The 26,931-nt window shown below is 45.3% G+C and overlaps 3 protein-coding genes across 3 annotated transcripts; all 3 read right to left on the bottom strand.

Annotated features, from left to right (window-relative positions):
- Window positions 1–482: 482 nt before the first annotated feature.
- Window positions 483–14,418, bottom strand: LOC117049763 (NXPE family member 3-like). Its single transcript, XM_033154674.1, has 5 exons — window positions 14,344–14,418; window positions 10,921–11,645; window positions 10,108–10,181; window positions 9,802–10,014; window positions 483–509 (listed from the first exon to the last, which is right to left on the bottom strand). Coding segments are annotated over exons 1-5 (1,089 nt in total). The 3' UTR covers window positions 483–507.
- LOC117049739 (NXPE family member 3-like) lies at window positions 8,782–9,563 on the bottom strand. Its single transcript, XM_033154634.1, has one exon. The coding sequence runs from the start codon at window positions 9,524–9,526 to the stop codon at window positions 8,888–8,890; it is 639 nt and encodes a 212-aa protein (XP_033010525.1). The 5' UTR covers window positions 9,527–9,563; the 3' UTR covers window positions 8,782–8,887.
- An 8,476-nt stretch (window positions 14,419–22,894) lies between the features above and the next one.
- Window positions 22,895–26,719, bottom strand: LOC117049762 (NXPE family member 3-like). Its single transcript, XM_033154673.1, has 4 exons — window positions 25,995–26,719; window positions 24,269–24,342; window positions 23,963–24,175; window positions 22,895–23,452 (listed from the first exon to the last, which is right to left on the bottom strand). The coding sequence occupies exons 1-4, from the start codon at window positions 26,717–26,719 to the stop codon at window positions 22,917–22,919; spliced, it is 1,548 nt and encodes a 515-aa protein (XP_033010564.1). The 3' UTR covers window positions 22,895–22,916.
- Window positions 26,720–26,931: the final 212 nt, after the last annotated feature.

Raw genomic sequence — 26,931 nt, 5'->3', positions numbered from 1 at the left:
GTGTCTGGCAGCAGCACACTCAGCTGCTTTGTGCAGGACATGGTATTAATGCTGACTGCATGCATGCTTACAACAGAGGAGGTCCTGGTTCATATAGAAAACAACTAAGAATAGCACTCTGGGGAGCATTTCACGGAGGAAGGGCTACACAAAAACAGCATGCAACAAATCTCCTAAGAGATTTGACACCATGTAAAGCTGCAAAGAGTTGTCAAAAAGACAAAAAAAATGGGCGGGTTGATTATGAGCCTGTGACGAATACAGGAAAAATTGTGAGACAAATTATGGCAAACATAGCTAGGTGTGTTTGGGAAGCATGGCTTGATTTTCATGGCTTGATTTATCATGAAGGTTATTAGGGCTCAGCCCCAGGACCTGTTTTCATAGCCAAAGTTCCACCTTCCAACATATAAAAATAAATAACAAAGTACCTCTAAGAATAGGCAGAGTTTATGCAGCCTCTACTTACATTTGAGATGTGGGTGGGACTCTGACATCAGAATTCTGTTCTGAAATGCAAAAAGATAATCCATGGTATTAACATTCCTATCTTTATTGCATATATAAAAAATAGTGCCTGGAACAGAAATCTTCAGTTTGTAGGCCACTGAGCCTTATATTTTGCCTTCCATTGATGAATAGTTCCTATTGTTTCAAGTTTGAAAGGTGGTGTGACTAGATCATGCCTGCAAGCTCTCCAATTGGAGAATAGCCTCTACCAAAGGCATCAGTGACTTTGAAGAAGCATGAACTCAGGGTAGTGAAAAGCGGGATATCAAATCCAAACTCTTCTTCTTCTTCTTCTAAGAAGAAGGCACCTATGGCAAATCCTCACCGTGATCAGTTCCTGCCCGGAAAACTATGTCCCCACTGTGGAAGGACGTGTGGATCCAGAATTGGCCTCCACATTCACAGACACGCCATTAAGACCATATTCATGGAAGACAATCTTACTCAGCTACGAGTGATCACCAAAGAAGAATGTATCTGCTGTGATGCAAATATTGCAGGCATGACTTTTCCACTAATTGTGATGGTCCCCTTCTAGTCAGTTATTAAAGGCTTAGGAATTCTCCTTGGATCAGAATTATATGAGAGGGTGGAAGATCACACTAAGACTTGCAATTTGGTCTAGAATGTCTCTCTTTCTCAAACTGGAGGTATATACTATACTAGTATGTTGTGTGTGTGTGTGTGTCTATCTTCCTATATAAAAAAAATTGCAAGGCTGTCATTGCATAGCCACCAATGCAGAATTTGTTGTGCTGCATCACAATCCTGGATTTGCATGAAGTCAGAGGAGGGGAAGGGAGGAAAAGAGAAGGCAGAAGATGGAGGGTCACAGATTATAATGGCAGTTTCAAACAACAGCAGAAGTTAGAATAAATCAGAGAGAAACTGAGAGGGGGAAAGTAGCAATTTTAAACTAAGGCAGAGGTCTGAGTAGAGCGAGCATAGGGGGACACCGAGGTTGGGGAAGTAGCAGTTTAAAACAAGGTTTGAGTACAGTAAGAAGGGAGCTGGTATTTGTATCTTGCTTTTCTAAACCACAGAGCCTAGTGCTTGCTGATTGGAAGGTCGGCGGTTCGAATCCCCACGACAGGGTGAGCTCCTGTTGCTCGGTCCCTGCTCCTGCCAATCTAGCAGTTCAAAAGCATGTCAAAGTGCAAGTAGATAAATAGGTACCACTCCAGTGGGAAGGTAAATGGCGTTTCCATGTGCTTCTCTGGATCGCCAGAAGTGGCTTAGTCACGCTGGCCACATGACCTGGAAGCTGTATGCCGACTCCCTCAGCCGGTAAAGTGAAATGAGCGCCAAAACCCCAGAGTCGTCCGCAACAGGACTTAACGGTCAGGGGTCCTTTACCTTTACCTTTCCACACAGGAACTCAAGGTTGTGTTCATTTTCCACCCCTCCCCCTTTCATATTTGCAACAGCCCTGTGAGGTAGGTTAATTAAATTTATATATATGCATAAGCAGCAGTTCTGCAGGGAGCCCAATCCAGATACAGTGTACCAGGCTCAGGAAATCCTGGTCACATCCCTGGTAACAGCAATAAGAATTGTGAAAATGGCATAGGAAAGATGCCAATCCCCTCTCCCCAACAACTCTCTCTGGTCCAAAGCTGTTACATTTAGTCTTCTTCCTTCCTTCCTTCCAAGTGAGAGATCCAAAATGGATCTCTTACAATCACCATTAGTTTGGCCTAGAAATCTTTTTTATCTTTCAATTGCTTTGACCTTTTTTGTGTTTACGTCCAGCATGGAAATGTCTAAACGGTGTTCCCTGGGGACATCTGCAGAATTTCAACAAGGAACAAACATTGACTTAACCTTTTCTGGTAACAATTGCCAATATTTCTAGTCTGTCTCTGTTTGGAAACATGACTTAATTCACAGGCTGAACAGCCTTCATTTGTTTGCTGGCATCCTGGGCATTATTGCAATACCCCTAATTTGATGCCCTTAATCATGATTAGTTTGTTTTCATTATAATACAGTGGTGGTTTCAGGAAAAGTTTAGAATCAGCTTCTTCAAAGGTGTCCCATTTAAAGAAGATTGGCAAGTGAAATTAATGGAATATGCTGAAATGGCAAAATTGACTTTGAAACTAAGAGGAAGAGATGACAATGTACTTAAAGAAGATTGGAAGGCCTTTATTGCATATATACAGAAGCAATGTATACAGGTTAATACATTAGCAGGATTTTTAAAATACTTGTAAAGATATTATGACTGGTCAATAAGTAATTTTAATGATTTTATAATTTAAAATGGACATGCGGTATGATGATAAACAATGGAACCAGGGAAGGGAATAGGGGGAAGTCAACTCTATTTTTTCCCTGTGTTTGAATATGTACTGTATTGTTGTTTTCATTTTTTGTTGTTTTGGAAAATTAATAAAATAATATTCACACACACACACACACACAGAATCAGCTTCTTCATGTCTCTGATAGCATTCTTCTTTCATCTGTTATCTAGGACATCAGCTATAAAATGGACCTCTCTTATCGTTCCTGGCTAACTTTAGTGCTTCATGTATCATCATCACCAACATTTTCGGCAAACATCTTCCGTGCCACATGTCCATTTTAAAGACTTTTTGCTGTCAGGAAAGTGATGGAGAAATGTTCCACAAAATGTGAAATAAATGACTGATTAACAGCAAGACATATAACTTCCATGTAAGCAAAGTAGGATGAATGCTCAATGAAAAGCAAACACCATACAACCTCTGCATAAGCTTTGTGCCACTCACATGACTGACTCATGCTCCATACCAAAAATTCTATGCAGATTGGAAACTAAACATGCTTCCAGATGGGGGTTTATTGTGGGATTGGTGCTTTATACACAGGCAGGGTTGTTTGTTGTTTGTTTGTTGCTGCTGTTTGCAGAACCCACATGCAGAGGCGTAGGAAGGTCAGGTGGTACCCGGTGCAGAAAATTTCTTGTCAACCCCCCCCCCATTGATTCCCTCCCCTGCAAAAATGGTTTTACGCTATTTCATATTTTCTTACAAAGCAATAATAACAAGTAATAATAATAATAATAATAAACTTTTATTTATATCCCGCCCTCCCCGGCCGATGTTGGGCTCAGGGTGGCTACCATCAGATACATAACATTGGTATAAAATCAAACAATAATTAAATTACCTCCTAAAAACATCTCAAAATCAAATTAAAGTCTAATTAGATGGCTTTCCACAGGGTTAGGGTTGGGAACTGTAAGTGCTCCACTGAACTGAAATTTCAGCCTTCACGACATAGGAAAACAGCCAAGTAAACAGCTATTTTGGTGGAGGAGGGTCAAGATATTAACAGATATAAATGAAATTTCATATATAGCTATATAATCCCTAGTATAGTAAGATAATACATTTGGAGCAGGCATTTTCTTTTTCTTTTTTTAAAATCTTCAATTCCTTTATTTAATTTCATGTCTTACATAATAATAAAAAAGTTACATTAAAAGTTGCATTAACAAAACAAACATCGTACATCCACTTTCCTTCAATTCCCTTTCCCCCTCTCAATGATTACCCCCCCGTTGCTTCTCAACCTACCCATTACAGCGTTTATATCGTTCTTCATTCTGACTGCATGCCCTTATATCTGCTTTGTTTCTTCTTTATCCCATTTATTTGAGCCTTTACAATTCTGCCAAGAGATCGGCTTTTTCGATATGCAATTTGATGTAATCCTTAAATGGTTTCCAGTTTTTCTCTCTCTCCATTTCACTTATCCCTTTCAATTCCTCATATTTTGATGCCAAATTATAATATGTCAACATTTTTAGTTGCCAATCCTCTTTATTTGGTAATCTTTCTGATTTCCATTTTTTTGCTATTAGGAGCCTTGCTGAAACTGTAGCATACATAATTATAGTTCTATCTTTCACCTGGATATCTTTGCCCAGCATTCCTAAAAGGAATGTTTCTGTATTCTTCTTGAAAGGATACTTAATCATTTTCTTTAGTTCTTTATCTATCATCTCCCAGAACATTTTAATTTTGTTACAATACCACCACATATGCATATACGTGCCTGTTTCTTTTTTACAACACCAACACTGGTTATTTATGTTTTTATACATTTTTGCCAGCTTGACTGGTGTCAAGAGCCACCTATATTGCATCTTTAACATGTTTTCTTCAATATCGTAGTTTGGTGTTAGTTGGCTATCCCTCCTCCATAGATTTTCCCATTTTCCCATCATAATTGGTTTTCCCAAGTCCTGTCCCGATTTTATCAATACTTCTTTTACTTGCTTTTCTTCTGTTTCCCATTTTAGCAATATATCATATAAGTTTTTTACATAATTTTTTCTTTGTCAAATAATATTTCCTCTAATTTTGATTTTTTCTTTTTCGAATCCAATTTTTTTTGGTCTGTTTTGAATCTCTGATTGATTTGAAAATATTGGATTGAGCTTCAGTTAGTTGGCTCTCATCCAGTCCATTACCAAGGCAAGACACTGGTCCAGCACTTCCACTGCCTCACCTGCAGATGTAAAGGAGAAATATAGCTGAGTGTCATCAGCATACTGCTGACAACGTACTCCAAACCTCCAGATAACACCACCCAGCGGTTTCATGTAGATGTTAAACAACATGGGAGATAGAATTGAGCCCTGCAGAACCCCACATTGGGGGTTCCATGGGGCTGAAAAGCACTCCCCAAGTAACACCCTCTGGGAGCGACCATCCAAGTAGGACTGGAACCTCCGCAAAGCGGTGCCACCCACTCCTGGTTCAGAGAGTCGTTCCAGAAGGATAGCATGGTCGAGTATGGAAAGCCGCTGAGAGGTTGAGAAGATTAACAGGGACATGTTTCCCTTGTCTTTCTCTCAACAGAGGTCATCGTACAGGGCAGCCAGGGCAGTTTCTGTACCAAAACCAGGCCTAAACCCTGACTGAAATGGATCCAGAAAATCAGCTTCTTCCAAGAGCACCTGGATCTGGTCTGCGACCACTCGTTTCAGAACCTTGCCCAAGAAAGGGAGATTAGCAACTGGCTGGTAGTTTGTTAGGTTCTGTACTACTGCCTCCTTCAAACAGGCAGGGCCCATCTCCCTTCCCCAGTCAAGGCTAGCAAATTCAGCTGAGTAGCCACCAGGGCTTTCCTTTTACGTTCAAACACAGTGCTTATTGGAGGGTGAAAGAAAAATCTGGAGCTTTTTCAGGCTACATTCCTATAGTCCTCTAACCTGGGGGAAAGTCCAACTGAACTTGACTAGACTTGCTTCTGAGTACACATAGAAGGGAGTGTGCTGTGCGTGATTTCTGTGGGATGTGAAACACAAGAGCAGTCAAGTACAACATCCCTAGAGTGGGAATGTCTGGACCAGCCAGTAGGAACTTCCTGTTTCTCCTAAGCTGGGACAGACTTCCTCTGCATGTGACTAGAGGTGGACGTGGCCTCACCTGTGCAGATAACAAAAGCATAGGACTGGCCGCCATCTCTCTCTCTCTGACCACGTTCGTCAAGGAAGCAACATCTGCTTATCCTAAGATGCCCAGAGAGGACAAAGGAGCTGTCTCCTTATGGGATAGTCTCCAGGTGTACCGTATGTTACTTTTCTAAGCTAAGTCTGCCTTCTGGGATCCAATTGTGGACAGAATGTGTGAGTAAACTCTTTTTATACTTTTATAGAAGACTGTGTCATGTCTTATCTTTTATGAGGGAATAAGGGGAAAATACCAGGACAGTTATTATAGAGCAGTGATGGCGAACCCGTGGCACGCGTGCCACAGCTGGCACGCAGAGCTCTCTCTGCTGGCACGCCAGGGGCGGGGAAATGGCGCCGCCGCGCTGCTCTGCTCATGCGTCCTGCCAGCGCAGGCGCAGCAGCAGACAGCAGCAATTTCCCTCCTTGGCGCCTGTCCCAGTGGTGTTTGGCTGCTGCTGCTGCTGGCTGCTGCGGAGGATTCGACGACGCCGACGAGGTAACAGCAGCGGGGGCTGGGCCAGGGGCGGCGGGCGGCGGGTGAGGGGGAAGCCCTCCTTTTGAGCGCTGCGAGTGGGGGGGGGGAGCCGCGCGGCTTCGCTCTTCCCTCTCGCGCCTCCCTGCCTCCCTCCCTCCATCCGCACCCGGCCGTCTCTCTCTCTCTCTCTCTCTGTTGCCCCTCCCTCGGGCACCTTCGCCCCTTCTCGCCCTTTTTCTCTCCCCTCACTACTCATATTCCCTTCCTTTTACGCTGCTGGTCTCCTTCAGCCTCCTCCTGATTCTCGTTCGCTTTCTGTCCCTTTCCCTTCCTCCTTTCCTGCTCCTCTTTGCGTCCTTTCAATTTCTTCCACCCCAGCCCCAGATATATTTCCTTCAGCCTTCTCCACTCCACTTTTCTTTTCTTTTCTCCCCTCCGCATTGCATATTCTCCTGATGGGATGTGGGTTTGCATTGTAAAAACATCTCTTCTTGCTGGGGGCAAAAGGGATATTTATGAAGGACACAGCAGGCATGGAGAGGCAATTTAACCATTTCCTCCCATGCTGCAGCCCTAAGGACTGTTGCTCTTCTGAGGTCAATTCCTAATTTGCTTTGGAGAGAGCCTCCCGTGTTAACATTTGCATTTCCTACTAATGCAAATAGCAATTTCAAAGGGGTGGTTTTCATAAGGACCACAACAGGTGTGGAAAGGGTTGAACTCTCCATCTGCTGTGGCCCTGATTATTATCAACTGCCCCAATTGATGCTATTTGCATTTAAGACAATAACAGCAAGCCAGCACACTGGATGCAAATACACATTTAACATCATATCTTGCTTGCCCCTAGAAATGCTTGTAAGGAAAAAGAAAAAGAAAACCTTTTGGAGCAGCACTATAATCTCTATCTGTTACTGCTATTCAGAGACTGTGCATAAGATGAGTTATTTCCACTATGCTAACACATATATCTGCCTGACCAGCAGCTTAATTTTAGCACATATTCTGTTAAAGTGATCCATTTATTTATTCGATATAAAAATTCTGTCAATGTTCTACTTCTGCCTGTGTCTCCATCTGTTCACGAAGATCCACAAATACCATTTGGACACAATTTCAGATGCAGTGTTCAGAACTGGGCTCTATCAGTACTTGACATCCTGATCATATGCATATTGTTTCAGTCTGAATCAAAGTTGAAAAAGTAACAAACTATCTAAATATCACCTCCTGGCAAATAGAAGGGGAAGAAATGGAGGCAATGAGAGATTTTACTTTCTTGGGCTCCATGATCACTGCAGATGGTGACAGCAGTCATGAAATTAAAAGACGCCTGCTTCTTGGGAGAAAAGCAATGACAAACCTAGATAGCATCTTAAAAAGCAGAGACATCACCTTGCCGACAAAGGTCCGTATAGTTAAAGCTATGGTTTTCCCAGTAGTGATGTATGGAAGGCGGAGCTGGACCATAAAGAAGGCTGATCGCCAAAGAATTGATGCTTTTGAATTATGGTGCTGGAGGAGGCTCTTTAGAGTCCCATGGACTGCAAGAAGATCAAACCTATCCATTCTGATCCATTTCCCCTGATGTTGGGAAAGATAGAGGGCACAAGGAGAAGGAGACGACAGAGGACGAGATGGTTGGACAGTGTTCTCGAAGCTACTAACATGAGTTTGGCCAAACTACGAGAGGCAGTGGAGGATAGGTGTGCCTGGCGTGCTCTGGTCCATGGGGTCACGAAGAGTCGGACACAACTGAACGACTGAACAACAACAACAAGGCTTGTTCCATACAATGTCAGTCTGGCATATAATCATTATTACAAGTTGAGTATCCCTTTGTCTAAAATACATGCACATGTAGAGTTTATGGGTTTTTTTCAATAAAAAACTGTAACATTGAAAACTTTGTTATTGTGTTTTACTTTTACTTTTAAGACTGCAAATGTTTGGACAACTGTAGGAGTTTTTTCTAACTAAAAACCTCGATATTCAGGTTTAATTGCAGTGTTGGCACTTTGAAATAAAAAAGTTGGTTTTCCGCTGCAGTTTGGGCACTCGGGCTCAAAAAGGTTCGCCATCACTGTTATAGAGACTTTAGCGAGCCTGAGCGAACGCATCCACTGTGTCAGTTTAAAAGGGGAAATGTTACTCTGCTAAATTTTGGAACTTGTTAACACAAGTTGGAAAGGACATAATCAAACAATATATCCTCTCCTGCATCTCTGAACATTCCCACAATTTCCTTGTTCTTCTGGAGTTGACTGCCAGTCAGCAGCACCACACCTTGCATGTCCCCATCTAACACCCACTGCAACTTGGTTGCTGAGCAGTTGCTCTAGCCACCAACCTCCCCTTGCACATGTCAAGATGCTCTCTGGAGATCCCTCATCATTGTAGAATTTTCCATGTGCTCTATTTCTGCTGTACCAAGACTGCTCCATTCTGAGTCACTTCCCTGGACAGACATAGGAGAGGAAGGTGTTGACCTCATTCTGCACAATGACCTTGTCAGGATGGACGTTATCAGGCAGGTAGTGGCAGGAGGTCATGGCCCAGGCATCAACAATGGCCACTCTCATGCCTGCAAACATGGCACGAAGGATGTTGTCCAGCTGCAGGGAGAGCCAGTCACTGCCATAGACAGACTTGTATCCTGTGTTGGCTGACTTGATGACTACGGTAGTCTGGGGGCTGCGGGCCAGGAGCTGTGCCACAGCCTGCCGAATGCCATGCACCCGCCGCACATATACATCCACGGGGAAGGTGGTGAAATGGGCCCAGAGCGTGAAGACCACCACCATGTCCGAGCCCCCACCAAGTGCATTCAGTTCATTGGCCAAGTAGTGCATGTCAGCCATCTTGGACTTTGCGGTACGCAGCGGAATCCCGTGAGCACGCCATCTCAGCACAAGGCCCTGTGCTGGCTCCACAGCCAGCAGCGGGCCAGACTGATTGGTCACATGAAGGTCTATGTGCTGGACTGCTACACAGAGAAAGAGAAAGACAGAGTGTGTGAGAGACTCAAGACTTAGAGTTCCAAATGGACAGCTCCACACTCCAGTCATCCATCCATCAAAGGTTCTCATGTGCTCTGATCCATGATTTGCATACCCTTACACATGTGTAACAGCGAGGGAGTATCTTTCCTCACTGTTCTCCTAGCCCAAACATTCCTTCTTAGCTCTCTGCCAAAGCCAACCATCCTAGCCAACACAATTCTTCCCTAGCCACTTCCCACACCAACCTCTGTTTCTTTCATTCTGGTTCTGAAGCTCAATCATACCTTTCTTATAATCTATCCCCATACCAGGACACCTGTCCCCCAAAACAATGCACTTTCTACATCCAGGCAGTGACTTACATGGAATGAAGGCCAGCAGGAATTCCCACCACTGGCGTAGTGTGGAGTCTCCAATCATGTGGACTATCTTGCCTTGCAAGCAGCTGAGTGCCAAGTCAGGAGTAGGGAAGGTCCGGCTAGAACATCCCAAGGAAACCCACACATCCTTGTAGTAGAAACCTGAAGGGTTGGTGAGGGCAAGGCCTGGGTGGCATGGGAGCGGTGGGGAGGTGGCTACAGGAACATAGGCAAAGGGTGGTCACAAGTGCCATTCTCAAGAATATAAACACAGAGCCAGCTGACTTCCCACCCTCTATTTCCACTCACCAACAGCCAGCTGGTGGCTAGGCAGCACTTGGATAATGGGCACACTCCCTGGAATAATCCGGTCTGTCGCAGCTCTGTGTGAACAGAGAGGAATGAAGAACAGGGCAACTTGAGCTGCATCACTGCTGAAGTGTGAGTTTCTTCTTTGAAGTTCATCACTTCAAGGGAGAACAGGAGGTGTTGTAGCACCTCTGAGCAATCCTACAGTGGGTTCTGTTGCTTACTGGTCACACTATCACACCTTCTACAGGCAATCTCTCAATCTGTGTTTAATTTGATTTAATTCAGTTCTGGTGCTATTGCTTTTCTCAGTGTGCTGGAATTAGGCCCAAAGTCCCCAGACAATATTTCTCACAGATGTGATGTGGAGTATGGTGGTGTTCAAAGGCCTCTGTTAGGGCCAAGATTTGATTTTGGTGCTGCGTTATTTTTGCTGTTTTTGAAAATACTTTGTATTCTGCTGTTAGACCTTATTATGAATTAGAAGAGGGTTGTTTAATGTTATGGAATATTATTTATTGAAATGCTTTCATGAACATTACTTATATTTGGTAAAAATTTGCACTAAGGAGTGCCAGCATACGAATTATAGTGCTGCTATGTCTTCCTGCTAGGAATTGTAGTTTAGCAACAGCTGGAATACCAAATGTTCCCTACACCTATACATCATGTGTAAGATACTTTTTGAGTATGAACTTCAAGGAAGGCCCTAGAAAAAATCCCATGGTTCCCATAAGAAATCCTGGAGATGCATCACTATCACCACGTCATAAGCTTACCTTCCCCATCCCCAGCCATCTCCAAAGCACTCACCCACTAAGGAAGACTTTCTCTGCTGAGGTGAGCACATTTTTGTAGATCCCAGCAGAGTGGTACACAAGGTCATTGCAGGAGTGATGCTGAGGCCTGGCACAAAACCAGTGCTCCCCAGTGCCAAGATCCACATACTGGCAGGTTGGGCCTGAGACTGGATGCACGTTGCATTCAGTCACTTCTTCTTTGCTCCCCTGGCCTGGGTCTACAAAGTAGCCCCTGAAGGTGACTGTGGAGGGATGGGAGTCACGGATGCGCCGAAGGAGGGCTACAGTCTCACTGGAGTGGATGAGACGCACAGACACCTGCGCTGCACCTGCCCAAAGAAGCGGGAAAGTCAGTGTGTAGGTACCATTCTTGTGGTCCTCCACCGTCCCTGCCACGCTCGCCTTCAGCTCTGGGGAATGCAATTTGGCCCTCAGGAAGTCTCCGCCATAGTGCTTTGGCTGCCCACTCTGGTCCCTGGCCTCCAGAGACACCAGTAGCATGTTACCCACGGTGTAGTTGCTCTGGGACTTCAAGAGCTGGTAGTGGCTCTTCTCGGCACTCGTGGAAGAACTGAAGGCTACAGCATCCTCAGGTGGAGCTGGCCAATGCAGCAGCTGGAGCAGCGCCTGCAGTTCTGGAGACTCTGTTAAAGGAGTTGGGCCTGGCTTGGCACCCACAGGGGATGGGGGAATGTGCTTGTCTCTGAAGTGGTCAAAGGATAGGAACCGGTAGATCATCTGGGGAGTCAGAAAAACACAAAAAAGAAATGGGGTCAGGCTTTGGGGGGGGAATACAAGGACTATGGCCACATCTGCGCCAGTGGGAGCCAACTCCGCAGGGCCGAGACTCTTCAGTCCCCCCAATAAAATATTTGAGAGGGCCAGGACCCCACAATGTTGATGGACATTACCATTCAAATAGTGTATGTGACACATCTTGTGATCAATTATTTTGGGTGGGGCTTACTTGGCCCCCATCCCAATATTTTATTCTGCCCGGCACCCCGTCTACGCCATATATTTAAAGCATACCCAAAAAAGAATATTGGGGGCTTTAGCAACAAGTCTACTAGTCTTCAGCAGGTTAGGAGCATGGTAGTAATGCTGCTGGGAAAGCTCAATTTCTATAGGGGAAGGGACTTCAGAAGACCACCCAGTCCAGCCACTTGCTCAAAGAAAGGACCCCACATACCTCAGGCCATAGGACTGGGCGCCCACAAAGTCAATGAATAAAGCCGGCAGGTGACAGTGCCACAGCCTCAGAGAGAGAAGCAGTTCAGCTCCGCCCTCTGCAGCAAGCGAGCATGACACAGAGGCACGAGCCCCTCCCCATGGAAAAGGGCACCTCACTGGCTGCAGATAGGAGGAGGAAGAAGAGTTGCCGCCAGCTGCCGCAACGCAAACGTGCAACGTCACATGCACACCCACAATCCTGTGGTTGAGATGGCACCCCTGTCTCAGGCAGGATCTGAAGCCAGGACCAGTGGTGCAGGAATTTTCTCCAGAAATTTTTGAACTGGGAAGCCCCCCTACTGTATGCCAATTTGGGTGATTTGCAGCAGAAAGTGTTTCACTTTCGCAGGCAGGGGTGGGGGTGGAAATCTAATGCCTTGTTCTATGTAGTAAAAAAAAAAAACCTTAAAAGTCTGAATCTGCCAAGCGTGCCTAATGCTGTATTAATTAATTACAATATCATAATAATATCATAGGTCTCCAATCACAGTTACTAATCAAAGTATGAAATGGGGGGGGGACAAAAAAACAAAGCAATAGAATAGTTTTTAGTATTGGGGGGAAATCCACTTCATATTTCTAGACAGGACACTCTTTTGTGCGGTGACAATTTGCCAGCAAAACACTTGCCACAGAAACCAGCATAAACATGTTATAAACAGTCCCTTGAGAGGTTGTGGTTGTGGGGCTGGATGGGTTTCCTTCTTTCTTTGGGAAAACCTTTTTGAGTTTGTTTGTGGTTTTTATTTTGTAATTTTGTTACAATATAAACTGCCCTGAGATGTATGGATGAGGGACAGTATACAAATTTTACTGATGTTGATAAATTATCTACAAGTCATATAGGGTGTTTTTCTAAGTTCCAAAGCAGTGAACAGGAATGAAGAGTCCCTCATGTGATAGCTCAGTTGATAAAGCATGATTCTCTTAAGGTCAGGGTTGTGTGTCTGAACCCCAAATTGGATGCAAGATTCCTGCATTGCAGGGGGTTGGGCTGGATTATCCTTGTTGTTCCTTCCAACTCTACAATTCTATGATTCTATGCTCCCGGCTCTTCTTGAGACTTTCAAGAAGGGATCTCAATTGCACATATGACCCACATCAAAAGGCAAGACATGGCTAAGGGGAGTCTATGGCAAACTGACAGTGAGGAGCAGGCCCCACAGCTGTAGCACCCAATTGGGTCACCCTGTGGGAGCACTGCAAACATACCAGCCCTACCATTGCTCTTCACCTACATGCCCTTCACTCACTTACATGCACATGTCTAATAATAAATCCCATTTCCCCTAAACACACACATACACACACTTCATAGGGGAGAATGGGCACAGGAAAAATACTGTGATTGGTCACAGGCATGGAACTGCACAAAAATAACCCTCCTGAAATAACATTTCCTCTCAAAATTTATTATCTAAAATTCTAAACTCTCATGTTCGATTTCTTTCTTTCTTTTTTTAAAAAGAGAATCTTTGGAGAACACTTTACTCACTGAGGTAGATTTATAACTGACCCTCTGAACTCACCCCTGCTGTGAATATTAGTCCAAGACAGAGAAGTGGAGCTGGTCTGAGACCACAAGGAGCCATCACCATCTGTCCCACCTGCTTTTCCTTTCTCCTTCCTATATGACTTTCCCTGTCAACCGAGATAATAAAATACGCATTTTATGAGCAAAATTGCCCTCTCACCTTAAAAGTCAACACACCTATGAAGCAAAGCACACAACACAGGGCAGCAGAGGAAGTCAGTGGATTATGGCTCCTAGAGGCACAGCTATTGAGGCTCTGCTGGCCCATGAAGTGAATCTGTTGCAGCAAGGCTACTCACAGGGCTCGTAAGGATCTCTCCCTCCTGCCAAAAGAGTCATGAAGTAGGGGAGATGGGGTCAGCTCAAGAGACTTTGCTGCTTGAGGTGAACAAGAAAATGTGCCCACCCAATTGAGGCAAGGAATTGTGGTTTGTTAAGAGGGCTGGGTTGGAGGATGGATAGAGAGTAGTCTCAGGTCAAAGTGTACCGAGTGTGTTCCATAAAACTAAGAAATGACAGCTGATGAAGAATAAACGAAACAGGGCCTTGCCCTGGAGTTAAAAATCATTGCAACTGGAATTTGTTTTATACTTTAAACAACAAAAATAGAGGAAATCATTGGTTTTTTTCGTCCTGGCCTGAGTCCTTGCAACTTTTCTATTTGATTACCTGTATTCCCCAAGGACTTCCATTTTTTTCTTTCACAGGCTCCAGAACTGTAGCACCCAAACTCTCAGCTCGCATTGTGGAATGATTGTAAGCATCCCAGCCCTACCACTAGCCTTACACCCCTTCACTCATTCACGTGCACATGTCTAATACTAAACCCCATTTGCCCCTAAACACACACACACACTTCCTAGGAAAGACTGGGCATAGGTAAAATATTGTGATTAGCAGCAGGCATGTAACTGCACAAAAAACCCCTCCTGAAAGAACCCAACATTTCCCTTCAAAATTTATTATAAATTTTAAAATCTCAGGTCTGATTTCTTCTCTTTTTTCCCAAAGAAGATCTATAGAGAGCACATGAATTCATTGAAGCAGATTTATAACTGACCTCCTGGACTCACCCTTGCTGTGAATATTAGTCCAAGACAGAGAAGAGGAGCTGGTCTGAGACCCCAAGAAGCCTTTGGCATCTGTCCCATCTGTCTTTGCTTCCTCCCTCTAGCATGGCTTTCCCGACAATAGAGATACAAAACAGGTATTTCAAGAGCAAAACCATACACCTATAAGGCAAACACACAATGGCAGGGCAGGGGAGGAAGTCCTGGAAGCACAGCTACTGAGGCTCATCTGGGACATTAACTGAATCTGCTGCAGCCAGGCTACTCACAGGGCTCATAATATGGGCGTAGCCAGGATTTTTGTTGGCGGGGCAGGCTTTTGCTAGGGGGGCCAGAACCTCAGATTTATTGATTTTGGGGGGGCAGCTGCCCCCCTTGGCTATGCCCATGGCTCAGAAGGAATAAGACAGGAATAAGAAGGTGGCGTTGTTAGTGGATGCACCGTTCTGAGCTCTGCTTTAGTATTGTGGTTTCTATTAGTTATATTGAAAAGGAAGATTGACAACTGAGGGAAACCTGCTGTGAGCATCGGCTGAGTAACTAAAAGCTTAAAAAAAAACCCAACACGATTGAGATAAACTTCTGGGATAAAAGACTACATCTCAGCCCGATAAGGACCCCGCAAAGCCATCGGGAGTAATTCATAGAATTTCCTCCCTTTCTCTGAGACCCTATCAAAACCTCCTAGAACTCCTTGGAAATCAGTCAAAATTTCTCGAGGTTTTTTAGGACTGTCTGAAGTTAATTATAATCCTTGAGTTCACTTTGGACGAGGATATATATATATCTATGGCGAGGTCAAAGCAATCTAAACCTTGTTGTTGTTGTTCAGTCGTTCAGTCGTGTCCGACTCTTCGTGACCCCATGGACCAGAGCATGCCAGGCACGCCTATCCTTCACTGCCTCCCGCAGTTTGGCCAAACTCATGTTAGTAGCTTCGAGAACACTGTCCAACCATCTCATCCTCTGTCGTCCCCTTCTCCTTGTGCCCTCCATCTTTCCCAACATCAGGGTCTTTTCCAGGGAGTCTTCTCTTCTCATGAGGTGGCCAAAGTACTGGAGCCTCAACTTCAGGATCTGTCCTTCTAGTGAGCACTCAGGGCCAATTTCCTTGAGAATGGATAGGTTTGATCTTCTTGCAGTCCATGGGACTCTCAAGAGTCTCCTCCAGCACCATAATTCAAAGGCATCAATTCTTCGGCGATCAGCCTTCTTGATGGTCCAGCTCTCACTTCCGTACATTACTACTGGGAAAACCATAGTTTTAACTATACGGACCTTTGTCGGCAAGGTGATGTCTTTGCTTTTTAAGATGCTGTCTAGGTTTGTCATTGCTTTTCTCCCAAGAAGCAGGTGTCTTCTAATTTTGTGACTGCTGTCACCATCTGCAGTGATCATGGAACCCAAGAAAGTGAAATCTCTCACTGCCTCCATTTCTTCCCCTTCTATTTGCCAGGAGGTGATGGGACCAGTGGCCATGATCTTAGTTTTTTTGATGTTGAGCTTCAATCTAAACCTAAATAAACCTAAATACAGTCCCGGGGGTGGTGTTCACAAGGCATAATTATAAAGAGCTAAAACAAAATATAAAAAAAAATCTTTCCAGTAGTACCTTAGAGACCAACTAAGTTTGTTCTTGGTATGAGCTTTCATGTGCATGCACACTTCTTCAGATACACTGAAACAGAAGTCACCAGACCCTTAAATATAGTGAGGGAGTGGGGAGGGGTATTACTCAGAAGGGTGGTGGGAATGGGTGATAAGCTGATAGGTGTGGAAAACCTGTTGACTCTTAACGGATGCAAGAGCAGTCATACAATGCTCGAACAACTAATTACACCAGATGAGTGGGAACATCACTTCAAGCAAATGTATGAAATCACGGACTGTGTAGAGACAATGGATGCATCTAATATGATGGATCTCCCAAGCTGGAACCCAGTCACCATGGCAGATATTCAATCCCTACTATCCAGATCTAGAACAGGGAAAGCGCCAGGAGAGGACCTAATTCCACTCGAGCTCATTAAGGAAAACAAAGAGTGGTGGTGCCCAGCTTTGGCATCGCTGTTCACATACATCAACAAGACAGGCCACGTTCCAAAAGATTGGGGAATGGCTATAATAATTCCCATATATAAAAAAGTCAGATCCAGGAAATTATAGACCCATTAGTCTACTTAACACTGTTAGCAAACTGTATGAAGAAGAAGAGTTTGGATTTGATATCCTGCTTTTCACTACCCGAAGGAGTCTCAAAGCGGCTAACATTCTCCTTTCCCTTCCTCCCCCACAACAAACACTCTGTGAGGTGAGTGGGGCTGAGAGACTTCAGAGAAGTGTGACTGGCCCAAGGTCACCCAGCAGCTGCATGTGGAGGAGCGGAGACGCGAACCCGGTTCACCAGATTACGAGTCTACCACTCTTAACCACTACACCACACTGGCTCTCTGCACCTTAAAGATAAACTGCTAGATTGGCTTGAGATGGAATCACTAATAGCAGACAGGCTGGCTTCCGAAAAGGCCGAGCCACTGTTGACCATTGCCTAGTACTCCAACATCTCGTTGAAAAGTATACAGTCAACAAATCTTCCGCCCTATATGCGGCTTTTATCAATCTAAAGTATGCTTTCGACTCTATCTCAATAACCAAACTCTGGGAGAAGTTAAAATGTTCATCAATAGACCCACGTCTCTTCCATCTGATAAGATTATTATATACGAACACCTACCTTAGAATCCGCTGCTCACCTAAGGGGCATCTAACACGTCGGGTACCTACTCAGCGGGGTGTCAAACAGGGATGCGTACTAGCTACCCTTTCGTTTAACTATTATAAAAACGACACGGTACCCAAAGTAAAAGGCCCACAATTCCACTCACCTAAACTGGCGGACAAGCAAATATCTATCCTTTTATATGCTGACGACGCTCTGATCTTATCAAGGACCCCAATTGGGCTACGGAGCGCGCTACGGTCATTAGCGGAGTTTTGTAAAGAGTTTTATCTCTCTATAAATTTTATTTATAGAGAGTTTGATCTCTCTATAAATTATAATAAGACTAAAATGTATTTCGCTAAACGCCCTAAGAATTATACATGGTGCATAGATGGCCGAAAAATTGAACAGGTTCACTGCCTAAAATACCTAGGCATTGTCTTCCATGATAAAGGGTTAAAGAAACCCCACATAATACAGTCAGCAATAACAGCCCACAAATCCTCCACAGCCATTCTGAGCTTTTTCAGATCAAAGGGGGCACAGTACATTCCTGCGGCTCTTAAACTGTTTGAGGCTAAAGTGATGGCCCAGTCACTTTTTGGAGCTAACCTTAACATCCCGCCACCAAACCTGCTTGTATTCGAAAGAGTCCAGTCAAAATTCCTCAGAGCGGCTTTACAAATGCCCCCCTGTGTGTCAAACACAGCCATACGGTTAGAAACAGGCATGATTTGAGTGGAGGCCAGAGTATGGATGCAGGCATGTAACCTCTGACTGAAACTTAATCTGAACCCACAGGGCCTAACCTCGCTGCTAATAAAAGATAACTGTTATGTATGGGAACCAATAGGAGCTGTTCAACCACCTTACAGGGTCCACCTCCTGGTGCGGCCTAGCCAATTACAGAAGAGCTAGGAGGGCGAACACTCCTATCAGAAACAAGCTAACTAAGGACTCTTTTCTCTGAACACAGTTTTAGGCGGGAGCGAGTCAGTCTGGCTCAGGCAGGCTCACATGCAGCATGGGTTGTTCTTGAGTTCTAGTTCCGTTGTTAATAATAAAGGACATTTGGAACCACGGCTGACTCTGCCTCTTATCCTAGATGAGTACTTAACAATAACTATCATTCCCTTTGGAGCAAGGCCATAGTAAAGAAGTTGACAAGTATAGGCCTCCATCCATCTAGCCTCATGTCACGTGACTTTAACTCAGCAAAGATCATTGTTAAACAGATGTTAACAGACATAGAAAGACAGAAGGATCTGAGTAAAGTACCTCACTTTCTAATTCAGGAGAAACGGAGATACCTGTCCCGTCCAGCCAGATATTTATTCCAACTAGAAATACCCTCTCATAGAAGAGCATTTACTCTAGCCCGTCATCACATAATGCCTTCAGCAGTTCTCCAAGGGAAGTACAAATTGACCCCATTGTGCGAGAGATACTGCCTGTGTGGATCTGGAGAGGTGGAAACTACTGGCCACATACTCTTGCGATGCTGCTTCTACGAGGAGGTGCGAGGCGAGTTTATCCACTCGATGCTGGCTGAGCTACCTGGACGCTCGGATAGAGTGGCTTCTTTCAGATGCTAACGCTAATGTGACAGCAAAGGCAGCCAGGTTCTGTGCTAGAGCCATAAAAATCTGGTCCGATCTAGTTTGCAGTACCCACACAACTTCAGGGCAGAGCTAAAGACGAACCAGTGCTATAATCGGCTGTAGCCCACCTTTTAAAGTAGTGATATCTTATTTTATCTAAAAAAAAATAAAGTTTAAAGTTTATATTTATAGTTCATATTTTAGAATGTATTTTGGATTGTTTTGTATGGATATGTGTGTGCTGGTTGAGAACCGTAATAATAAATCTATCTAAGGACTGAGAATCCCCCCTTCATGCCAAAAGATTCATGAAGCAAGGGGACAGGGTCTGCCCAATACATTTTGCTGCCTGAGGTGAACCACAAAATGCCCCACCAGGAATTGCCATTTGTTAAGGGGGCTGGGTTAGAACAGTGTTTCTCAACCTTTTTCTGTGGCCCCCTTTTGACCTTGTTTCCTTCCTGTGGCCCCCCTGTCCTACCAGTAGAAAAGTAGCTATTTAAATGTTTTGTTTGTAAATGGAACATATTTTATTTATAATTGTTATAATTTATACAAAATACAATTACATAACAATTTATACTTTATGTATTTCTTGATCAATGTGACCCTTGTGCTTGATGACCAGAAACAAGCTTTTAAAATATAGATATCCGGTTCTATTGCTGTGAGAGATAACCAAAGCTCACCTCTGTCCATTATGTTAATACGATTCTGCGTCAGGCTGAGTAACTCTTGCATGCAGCAACACACCTCCTTTCGTAGTAATGCTTGCACAAAGAAACAGCACCCCTCACACTAACGTTGCTGCAGCCACACACTTTGCCCATGACATACGAGATGCGGACATCTTGGTGCGTGCAGCGGTGGGGTGCGGAAGTTGGAGGGAGAAGGAAGTGGAAGCGGCATTGCCGCAGAGTGCACATGGCAATCCATCCACTGGGAAGCACAGTCATTTCCCTGCTTTCTATTTTCTTCACTTTTCTGTTTTCTTTTTTCAGCCACTTCTCTGTTTTCTTTACTTCTCACTTCCTTCTGTGGCCCCTAGTCTTGTGTCGTGACCCCCCATTTATGCAATTTTCACCCGTGGCCCCCTTGGATTGGAATATCCCGGGGGGGGGGGGAGGCGACCATATGGTCCCCGATTGGGAAACAATGGGTTAAAGCACTGATAAGAAATATCAGTCTCAGGGACCACATGCAGCTCTCCCAGCCTGTTGGGACTCAGGCCACCCCTCTCCAGTTCTGCTTTGATGGACTGAAATGTTTCTTTGGATGAAGAGAATGTACTGTGGTGGTGAGGGAGTGCTCACCTCACCCCCCCCCTTCCTTGCCCCCACAAAACACACCACCTCTTTCAATTCAGCAATATGTCCCCTCTCTTGCCTTTGCACCATGGCTTACTTGTTGGAGACAGAAGCTGCTCTTTTGCAAAGCTGGGAGCCTGCCTGTCAGGAGGCAGCTATTACTAGTCCCCAGTAGTATTGTATTCTCATAATGTACATTCTAAATGGTTTTTGTTCCAAGTTTATTGTTACAATCCACCATGGCAATGTGAACGAATTAAGTATGAGCTCAAAAGCAAAATAATGAACAAATAATATTTATTATTTCAACTCCATTTGCTATGTAAAACACACAATGCACAAATACAACAACATTAGAATCATGGCCACATTAAAAAAATAAAATCTAGATAACTAAATGCTTTTTGTGTTCAACAGAAGGCACTTTCGAATTGTAGGCAAATGATTTACATTTCACACTCTGGGAAACTTTGCTTTGTTGTATGTGTGCTTGAATGCTGAGCACAATCAGTGCCTGTGTGTGTATACATGTATACTCTGTAGTGCTGACACAACAAGATTTAGCACACTTCATCTGCTGTGAGCAATTACTGCATGTTATGGATGCATACCTGAAATCTCCCCTGCATTCATGTTTCCTAGTCAATACTAGCAAAATCAGGTGAGTAGCCACCAGGGCTTTCCTTTTATGTTTAAACACAGTGCTTATTGGAGGGTGGAAGAACAAATCTCTGGAGCTGTTTCAGGCTGCAATCCTATAGCCCTCTAACCTGGGAAAGTCCAACTGAACTTGACCGGACTTGCTTCTGATTACACAGAGAAACAATTCAGGTATACCTAGGTTCTCTTGCACTCTTGGCAAGGAGCTGCATCAGTGCATCTAAAGCCAGGAGAGACCATGGACCGGAAACTCAAAAAGCTTAGGTGTTTTCATCTCCTTTAGCACTCTGCCAGGAGTAGCCTGTGAAGTGTGCAGATAGAAGGGTAGGCTCCTAGGTATTCTGCACCATTGACAAGGGTCAACCTAAGCATCCCATAAGTATGCCCTTGGGTGTGTGTGATTTCCCTGTTTTGCCAGAGTTGACTTCCTGTCACTGCCCCCATTCAGTGCTCACTGCAGCTGCCCCCCCCCACTGGAAAAGCTGCTCCAACCACCCCCTTGCACATGCTAAGGTGGTTGCCTAACAGCAATGACAGCATTGTAAGGGACCTGGCAGACAAGTGGCCACTGAGCTCCCTGGACAATTACAGCACCACAGTCAGTTAAGCATGTTTGCAAGTGTGAGGGGGAGGCTGGCAGTTTCCCCACACCATTGTGCTCATGCATTGGCAGGTTTACCTGGTGGTGATTCATTACAGAGCTGGTTCTACTCCCACTAGGGAAACCAGCTTGCAAGGGGGAGGCCGTCCAAACCCTTTGTGTAACTGAGCTTCCCTGGTAGAGGCAGCTGTTGGGCTCTCCAGTCCATTACAGTGCTGCTGCCACCAGCGGCGAAGCATAGGCCCACACTGCCCAGGGCGGGTGCACTCCTGAGGGGGGGGGCAGGGCATGGAAGGTGCCCTCCCAGGTGCGGGATAGCAGCTCGGGTACACAGAGCAGCACGTGCACCCTGCAGCCAGGGGCAGAGCGAGCGGCCAATGGTGGACATTCAGTGTGCTGCGCACCCTCGACTCCCAAGCCTCCCCCAGCTGTCAAAATGAAAGGGGAATGCCGCCGGCAAAGCAGCACAGCTTGCTCCCTTCCCCCAACAGCTTGGGGTAGGCTTGGGAGTCATGGGCGAGCAGTGCGCCAAATGTCACCCCCCTCAGTGAAGACACCTAGGATGGTCCGCCCCCACCACACACCCTTTCGTCCACCCCTGGCTGCCACACAAGCCTTCTCACATAAGAACACAGTTTGGGCTGGGCCTCCTTCCCATCAACAGTGAAGGTCTGAAGTGCAAATGTGGTCCAGTGGAGGGACACTGCTGTCCAGGCAACCAGCCCTGTAGATTCAACTCAAGAGAATGATGGACCAATTTCATCTCACAACAGCCCTTTTTCTGCAGGAAAAAGCCCCAGATGATCACGTCCTATTATTCAGTGCTGTAAAATTCCCACGCACCCAAAACAAGGCTTCCATAAGAAAGCCATCATCTTCCTCCATATCTTTTGAGAGACAGAAAGGTTTGCAGGATTTGAAGCATGACAAAAGGGTGCCCCACCCTCATTGGAAACTCTCTGGAGATCCCCTCCTCATTGTGGAAGTTTTTCCATGTGCTCTGCAGAAAATGAATGCCAAGTCTGCTCCAGTGTGGTGTAGTGGTTAAGAGCGGTAGACTTGTAATCTGGTGAACCGGGTTCGCGTCTCCGCTTCTCCACATGCAGCTGCTGGGTGACCTTGGGCTAGTCACACTTTTTTGAAGTCTCTCAGCCCCACTCATCTCACAGAGTGTTTGTTGTGGGGGAGGAAGGGAAAGGAGAATGTTAGCTGCTTTGAGACTCCTTCGGGTAGTGAAAAGCGGGATATCAAATCCAAACTTTTCTTCTTCTTCATTCTGAGTCACTTCCCTGGGCAGACATAGGAGAGGAAGGCGTTGACCTCATTCTGCACAACGAGCTTGCCAGGATGAATATTTTCAGGCAGGTAGTGGCAGGAGGTCATGGCCCAGGCATCAACAATGGCCACTCTCATGCCTGCAAACATGGCACGAAGGATGTTGTCCAGCTGCAGGGAGAGCCAGTCACTGCCATAGACAGACTTGTATCCTGTGTTGGCTGACTTGATGACTACGGTAGTCTGGGGGCTGCGGGCCAGGAGCTGTGCCACAGCCTGCCGAATGCCGTGCACCCGCCGCACATATACATCCACGGGGAAGGTGATGAAATGGACCCCCAGCGTGAAGACCACCACCATGTCCGGGCCCCCACCAAGTGCATTCAGTTCATTGGCCAAGTAGTGCATGTCAGCCATCTTGGACTTTGCGGTACGCAGCGGAATCCCATGGGCACGCCATCTCAGCACAAGGCCCTGTGTTGGCTCCACAGCCAGCAGCGGGCCAGACTGATAGGTCACATGAAGGTCTATGTGCTTGACTGCTATACAGAGAAAGAGAAAGACAGAGTGTGTGAGAGACTCAAGACTTAGAGTCCCAAATGGACAACCCCACACTCCAGTCATCCACCAAAGGTTCCCATGTGCTCTGATCCATGGTTTGCATACCCTTACTCATGTGTAACATTGAGAAAGTAGCTTCTCTCCTGTTCTAGCCCAGTGATGGCCAAATTTGGCCCTCCAGCAGTTTTGGGACTACAATTCCCATCATCCCTGATCACTTGTCCTGTTAGCTAGGGATGATGGGAGTTGTAGTCCAAAAACAGCTGGAGTGCCATGTTTAGCCATCACTATCCTAGCCCAACCAATCCTTCTTAGTTCTCTGCCAAAGCTAACCACCCCAGCCAACAAAATTCTTACCACTTCACACACCAACCTCTGTTTCCTTCATTCTGGTTCTGAAGCTCAATCATACCTTTCTTATACATCTATCCCCACACCAGGACACCTGTCCCCCAAAACAATGCACTTTCTACATCCAGGCAGTGACTTACATGGAATGAAGGCCAGCAGGAATTCCCACCACTGGCGTAGTGTGGAGTCTCCAATCATGTGGACTATCTTGCCTCGCAAGCAGCTGAGTGCCAAGTCAGGAGTAGGGAAGGTCTGGCTAGAACATCCCAAAGAAATCCACACATCCTTGTAGTAGAAGCCTGAAGGGTTGGTGAGGGCAAGACCTGGGTGGCATGGGAGCGGTGGGGAGGTGGCTACAGGAACATAGGCAAAGGATGGTCACAAGTGCCATTCTCAATAATATAAACACAGAGTCAGCTGACTTCCCACCCTCTATTTCCACTCACCAACAGCCAGCTGGTGGCTAGGCAGCACTTGGATAATGGGCACACTCCCTGGAATAATCCGGTCTGTCGCAGCTCTGTGTGAACAGAGAGGAATGAAGAACATGGCAACTTGAGCTGCATCACTGCTGAAGTGTGAGTTTCTTCTTTGAATCTCATCACATTGTTAAAAACCAAGAGGTGTTGTAGCTGTAGTATGTCTGAGCAATCCTACAGTGGGTTCTGTTGCTTACTGGTCACACTGGCTCACCTTCTACAGGCAAACTCTCAATCTGTGTTTAATTTAATTTGATTAGATTTTCATATTATTGCTTTTCTTGGTGTGCTGGATACAGTGTATGCCCAAAGTCCAGAGAACAATGTTACCACAGATTTGGAGGGGGTAGTGTTTATGGGCTTCTCTTGGGGCCAAGATTTGATTTTGGTGTTGGATTATTTTTGCTGTTTTTGTGATTTGCAATTGTAATTTTTGCAATTTTTTTTGTTTTTTGGAAATGTGCTCATGAACATTACTAACGTTTGGTTATCTGATCACATGCTCCTATTGCTGACATTTTTGCTTTCATTAAACCCTCCAGACCAGGCATAGGCAAACTGCGTCCCTCCAGATGTTTGGGAGTACAATTCCCATCATCCCTGACCACTGGTCCTGTTAGCTAGGGATGATCGGAATTGTAGTCCCAAACATCTGGAGGGACGGAGTTTGCCTATGCCTGCTCCAGACCTTAGGCATTACAATAAACTATCCTCCATGCCCTGTGAAAGACAGAGTGGCATTTCTCCACAATGTGCCTTCCTTCTGGCTCCTCCACATTTAAGTTTCAAAGACCTCTCATATTGCACAGCTGAATAAACTGAACAAAGGTATTTATCTTCACATACCCCAATTACGTTCTGTACAGGAATTAAACACACAGGAAAATATAGGAAATAAAAACACACACACTACATTCTTCTGCTCCAGTGAATGGGCAGCCTCTTCTGGGGAAAGGACATAATTCTTGATGGTATGAAATAACCTTGAAGATGGGAAAGGTAGGGTGTATAACACAGGGAGGAGGGCAGAGTGGTCCCAGGAACCAACATAACACTCCAGACTCCCAAGAGACCATAAGTAGACTTGACACCATCTCTACTTCCAAGGGCCTAGAAGAAATCCCATGGTTCCCATAAGAAATCTTGGAGATGTGGGCTTGAGGGGTGAAGAAATTGCTAAAAAAAAATCAAAGATTGTTTATGTTTGCAACAACCGCAGCAAGAATTCTTCTAGGCCAAAGGTGGAAATTACAGGAAATGCGTACGATTGAGGAGTGGCAGACGAAAATGATGGAATATGCGGAACTTGCAAAACTGACTGGCAGGATCCGAAACCAGGATGAATCAAAATTCCAAAAGGATTGGAGTAAATTTATTGATGATATAAGATCTAACTGTGGAAGTTTGAAGACACTAGTGGGATTGGACTGACCCTACGACATTGTGGAAGGTTTAAAGAGAACCTGCGTGTTTATATCGGACTAGAAAACCTGCTGACATGAAGGGGGGAAGTCAAAGCTCAGCAGAGCGAGATTTATTGTTATATGTTTATAATGTTTATAATCTTTTTAATTTGTTTAATTGGGAAAATATAATAAAAATTATTTTTTTTAAAAGAAATCCTGGAGATGCATCACTATCACCACGCCATAAGCTTACCTTCCCCATCCCCAGCCATCTCCAAAGCACTCACCCACTAAGGAAGACTTTCTCTGCTGAGGTGAGCACATTTTTGTAGATCCCAGCAGAGTGGTACACAAGGTCATTGCAGGAGTGATGCTGAGGCCTGGCACAAAACCAGTGCTCCCCAGTGCCAGGATCCACATACTGGCAGGTTGGGCCTGAGACTGGATGCACATTGCATTCAGTCACTTCTTCTTTGTTCCCCTGGCCTGGGTCCACAAAGTAGCCCCTGAAGGTGACTGTGGAGGGATGGGAGTCACGGATGCGCCGAAGGAGGGCCACAGTCTCACTGGAGTAGATGAGACGCACAGACACCTGCGCTGCACCTGCCCACAGAAGCGGGAAAGTCAGTGTGTAGGTGCCATTCTTGTGGTCCTCCACCGTCCCTGCCACGCTCGCCTTCAGCTCTGGAGAATGCAATTTGGCCCTCAGGAAGTCTCCGCCATAGTTCTTTGGCTGCCCACTCTGGTCCCTGGCCTCCAGAGACACCAGGAGCATGTTACCCACGGTGTAGTTGCTCTGGGACTGCAAGAGCTGGTAGTGGCTCTTCTCGGCACTCGTGGAAGAACTGAAGCCTACAGCATCGTCAGGTGGAGCTGGCCAATGCAGCAGCTGGAGCAGCGCCTGCAGTTCTGGAGACTCTGTTAAAGGAGTTGGGCCTGGCTTGGCACCCACAGGGGATGGGGGAATGTGCTTGTCTCTGAAGTGGTCAAAGTATAGGAACCGGTAGATCATCTGGGGAGTCAGAATAACACAAAAAAGAAATGGGGTCAGGCTCTTAGTAATGCTGATAATATCTCATGTTTATGACCCAACATAAATGTGATACTGTATAAGTATGAACTAATAATATTGCATGTTTATTTCAAATGGCTGCCTCTCCCTCTCTGCTTTTTCCACTCCCCTCTCATTCCCTTTCTCTTTTCTAAACTGAAACATGTCACAAA

This window comes from Lacerta agilis, chromosome 7 (genome assembly GCF_009819535.1).
Source record: "Lacerta agilis isolate rLacAgi1 chromosome 7, rLacAgi1.pri, whole genome shotgun sequence".
Taxonomy (NCBI): Eukaryota; Metazoa; Chordata; class Lepidosauria; order Squamata; family Lacertidae; genus Lacerta; species Lacerta agilis.
Note: the sequence above shows the minus strand (reverse complement) of the source record. Positions and strands in the feature narration are given on the sequence as shown.

Excerpts from the sequence above, each read along its gene's own strand:
- LOC117049739 (XM_033154634.1), bottom strand. The coding sequence starts at position 9,526 with ATGAGAACCTTTGATGGATGGATGACTGGAGTGTGGAGCTGTCCATTT.
- LOC117049763 (XM_033154674.1), bottom strand. The coding sequence starts at position 14,418 with ATGCGAGCTGAGAGTTTGGGTGCTACAGTTCTGGAGCCTGTGAAAGAA. Across the intron at positions 10,182-10,920 it reads GAGAAAGTCTTCCTTAGTGG|AGCTGCGACAGACCGGATTA; the intron begins GTGAGTGCTTTG and ends CTGTTCACACAG. Across the intron at positions 10,015-10,107 it reads TAGCCACCAGCTGGCTGTTG|CCACCTCCCCACCGCTCCCA; the intron begins GTGAGTGGAAAT and ends ATGTTCCTGTAG.
- LOC117049762 (XM_033154673.1), bottom strand. The coding sequence starts at position 26,719 with ATGATCTACCGGTTCCTATACTTTGACCACTTCAGAGACAAGCACATT. Across the intron at positions 24,343-25,994 it reads GAGAAAGTCTTCCTTAGTGG|AGCTGCGACAGACCGGATTA; the intron begins GTGAGTGCTTTG and ends CTGTTCACACAG. Across the intron at positions 23,453-23,962 it reads CCTGCTGGCCTTCATTCCAT|CAGTCAAGCACATAGACCTT; the intron begins GTAAGTCACTGC and ends TTCTCTGTATAG.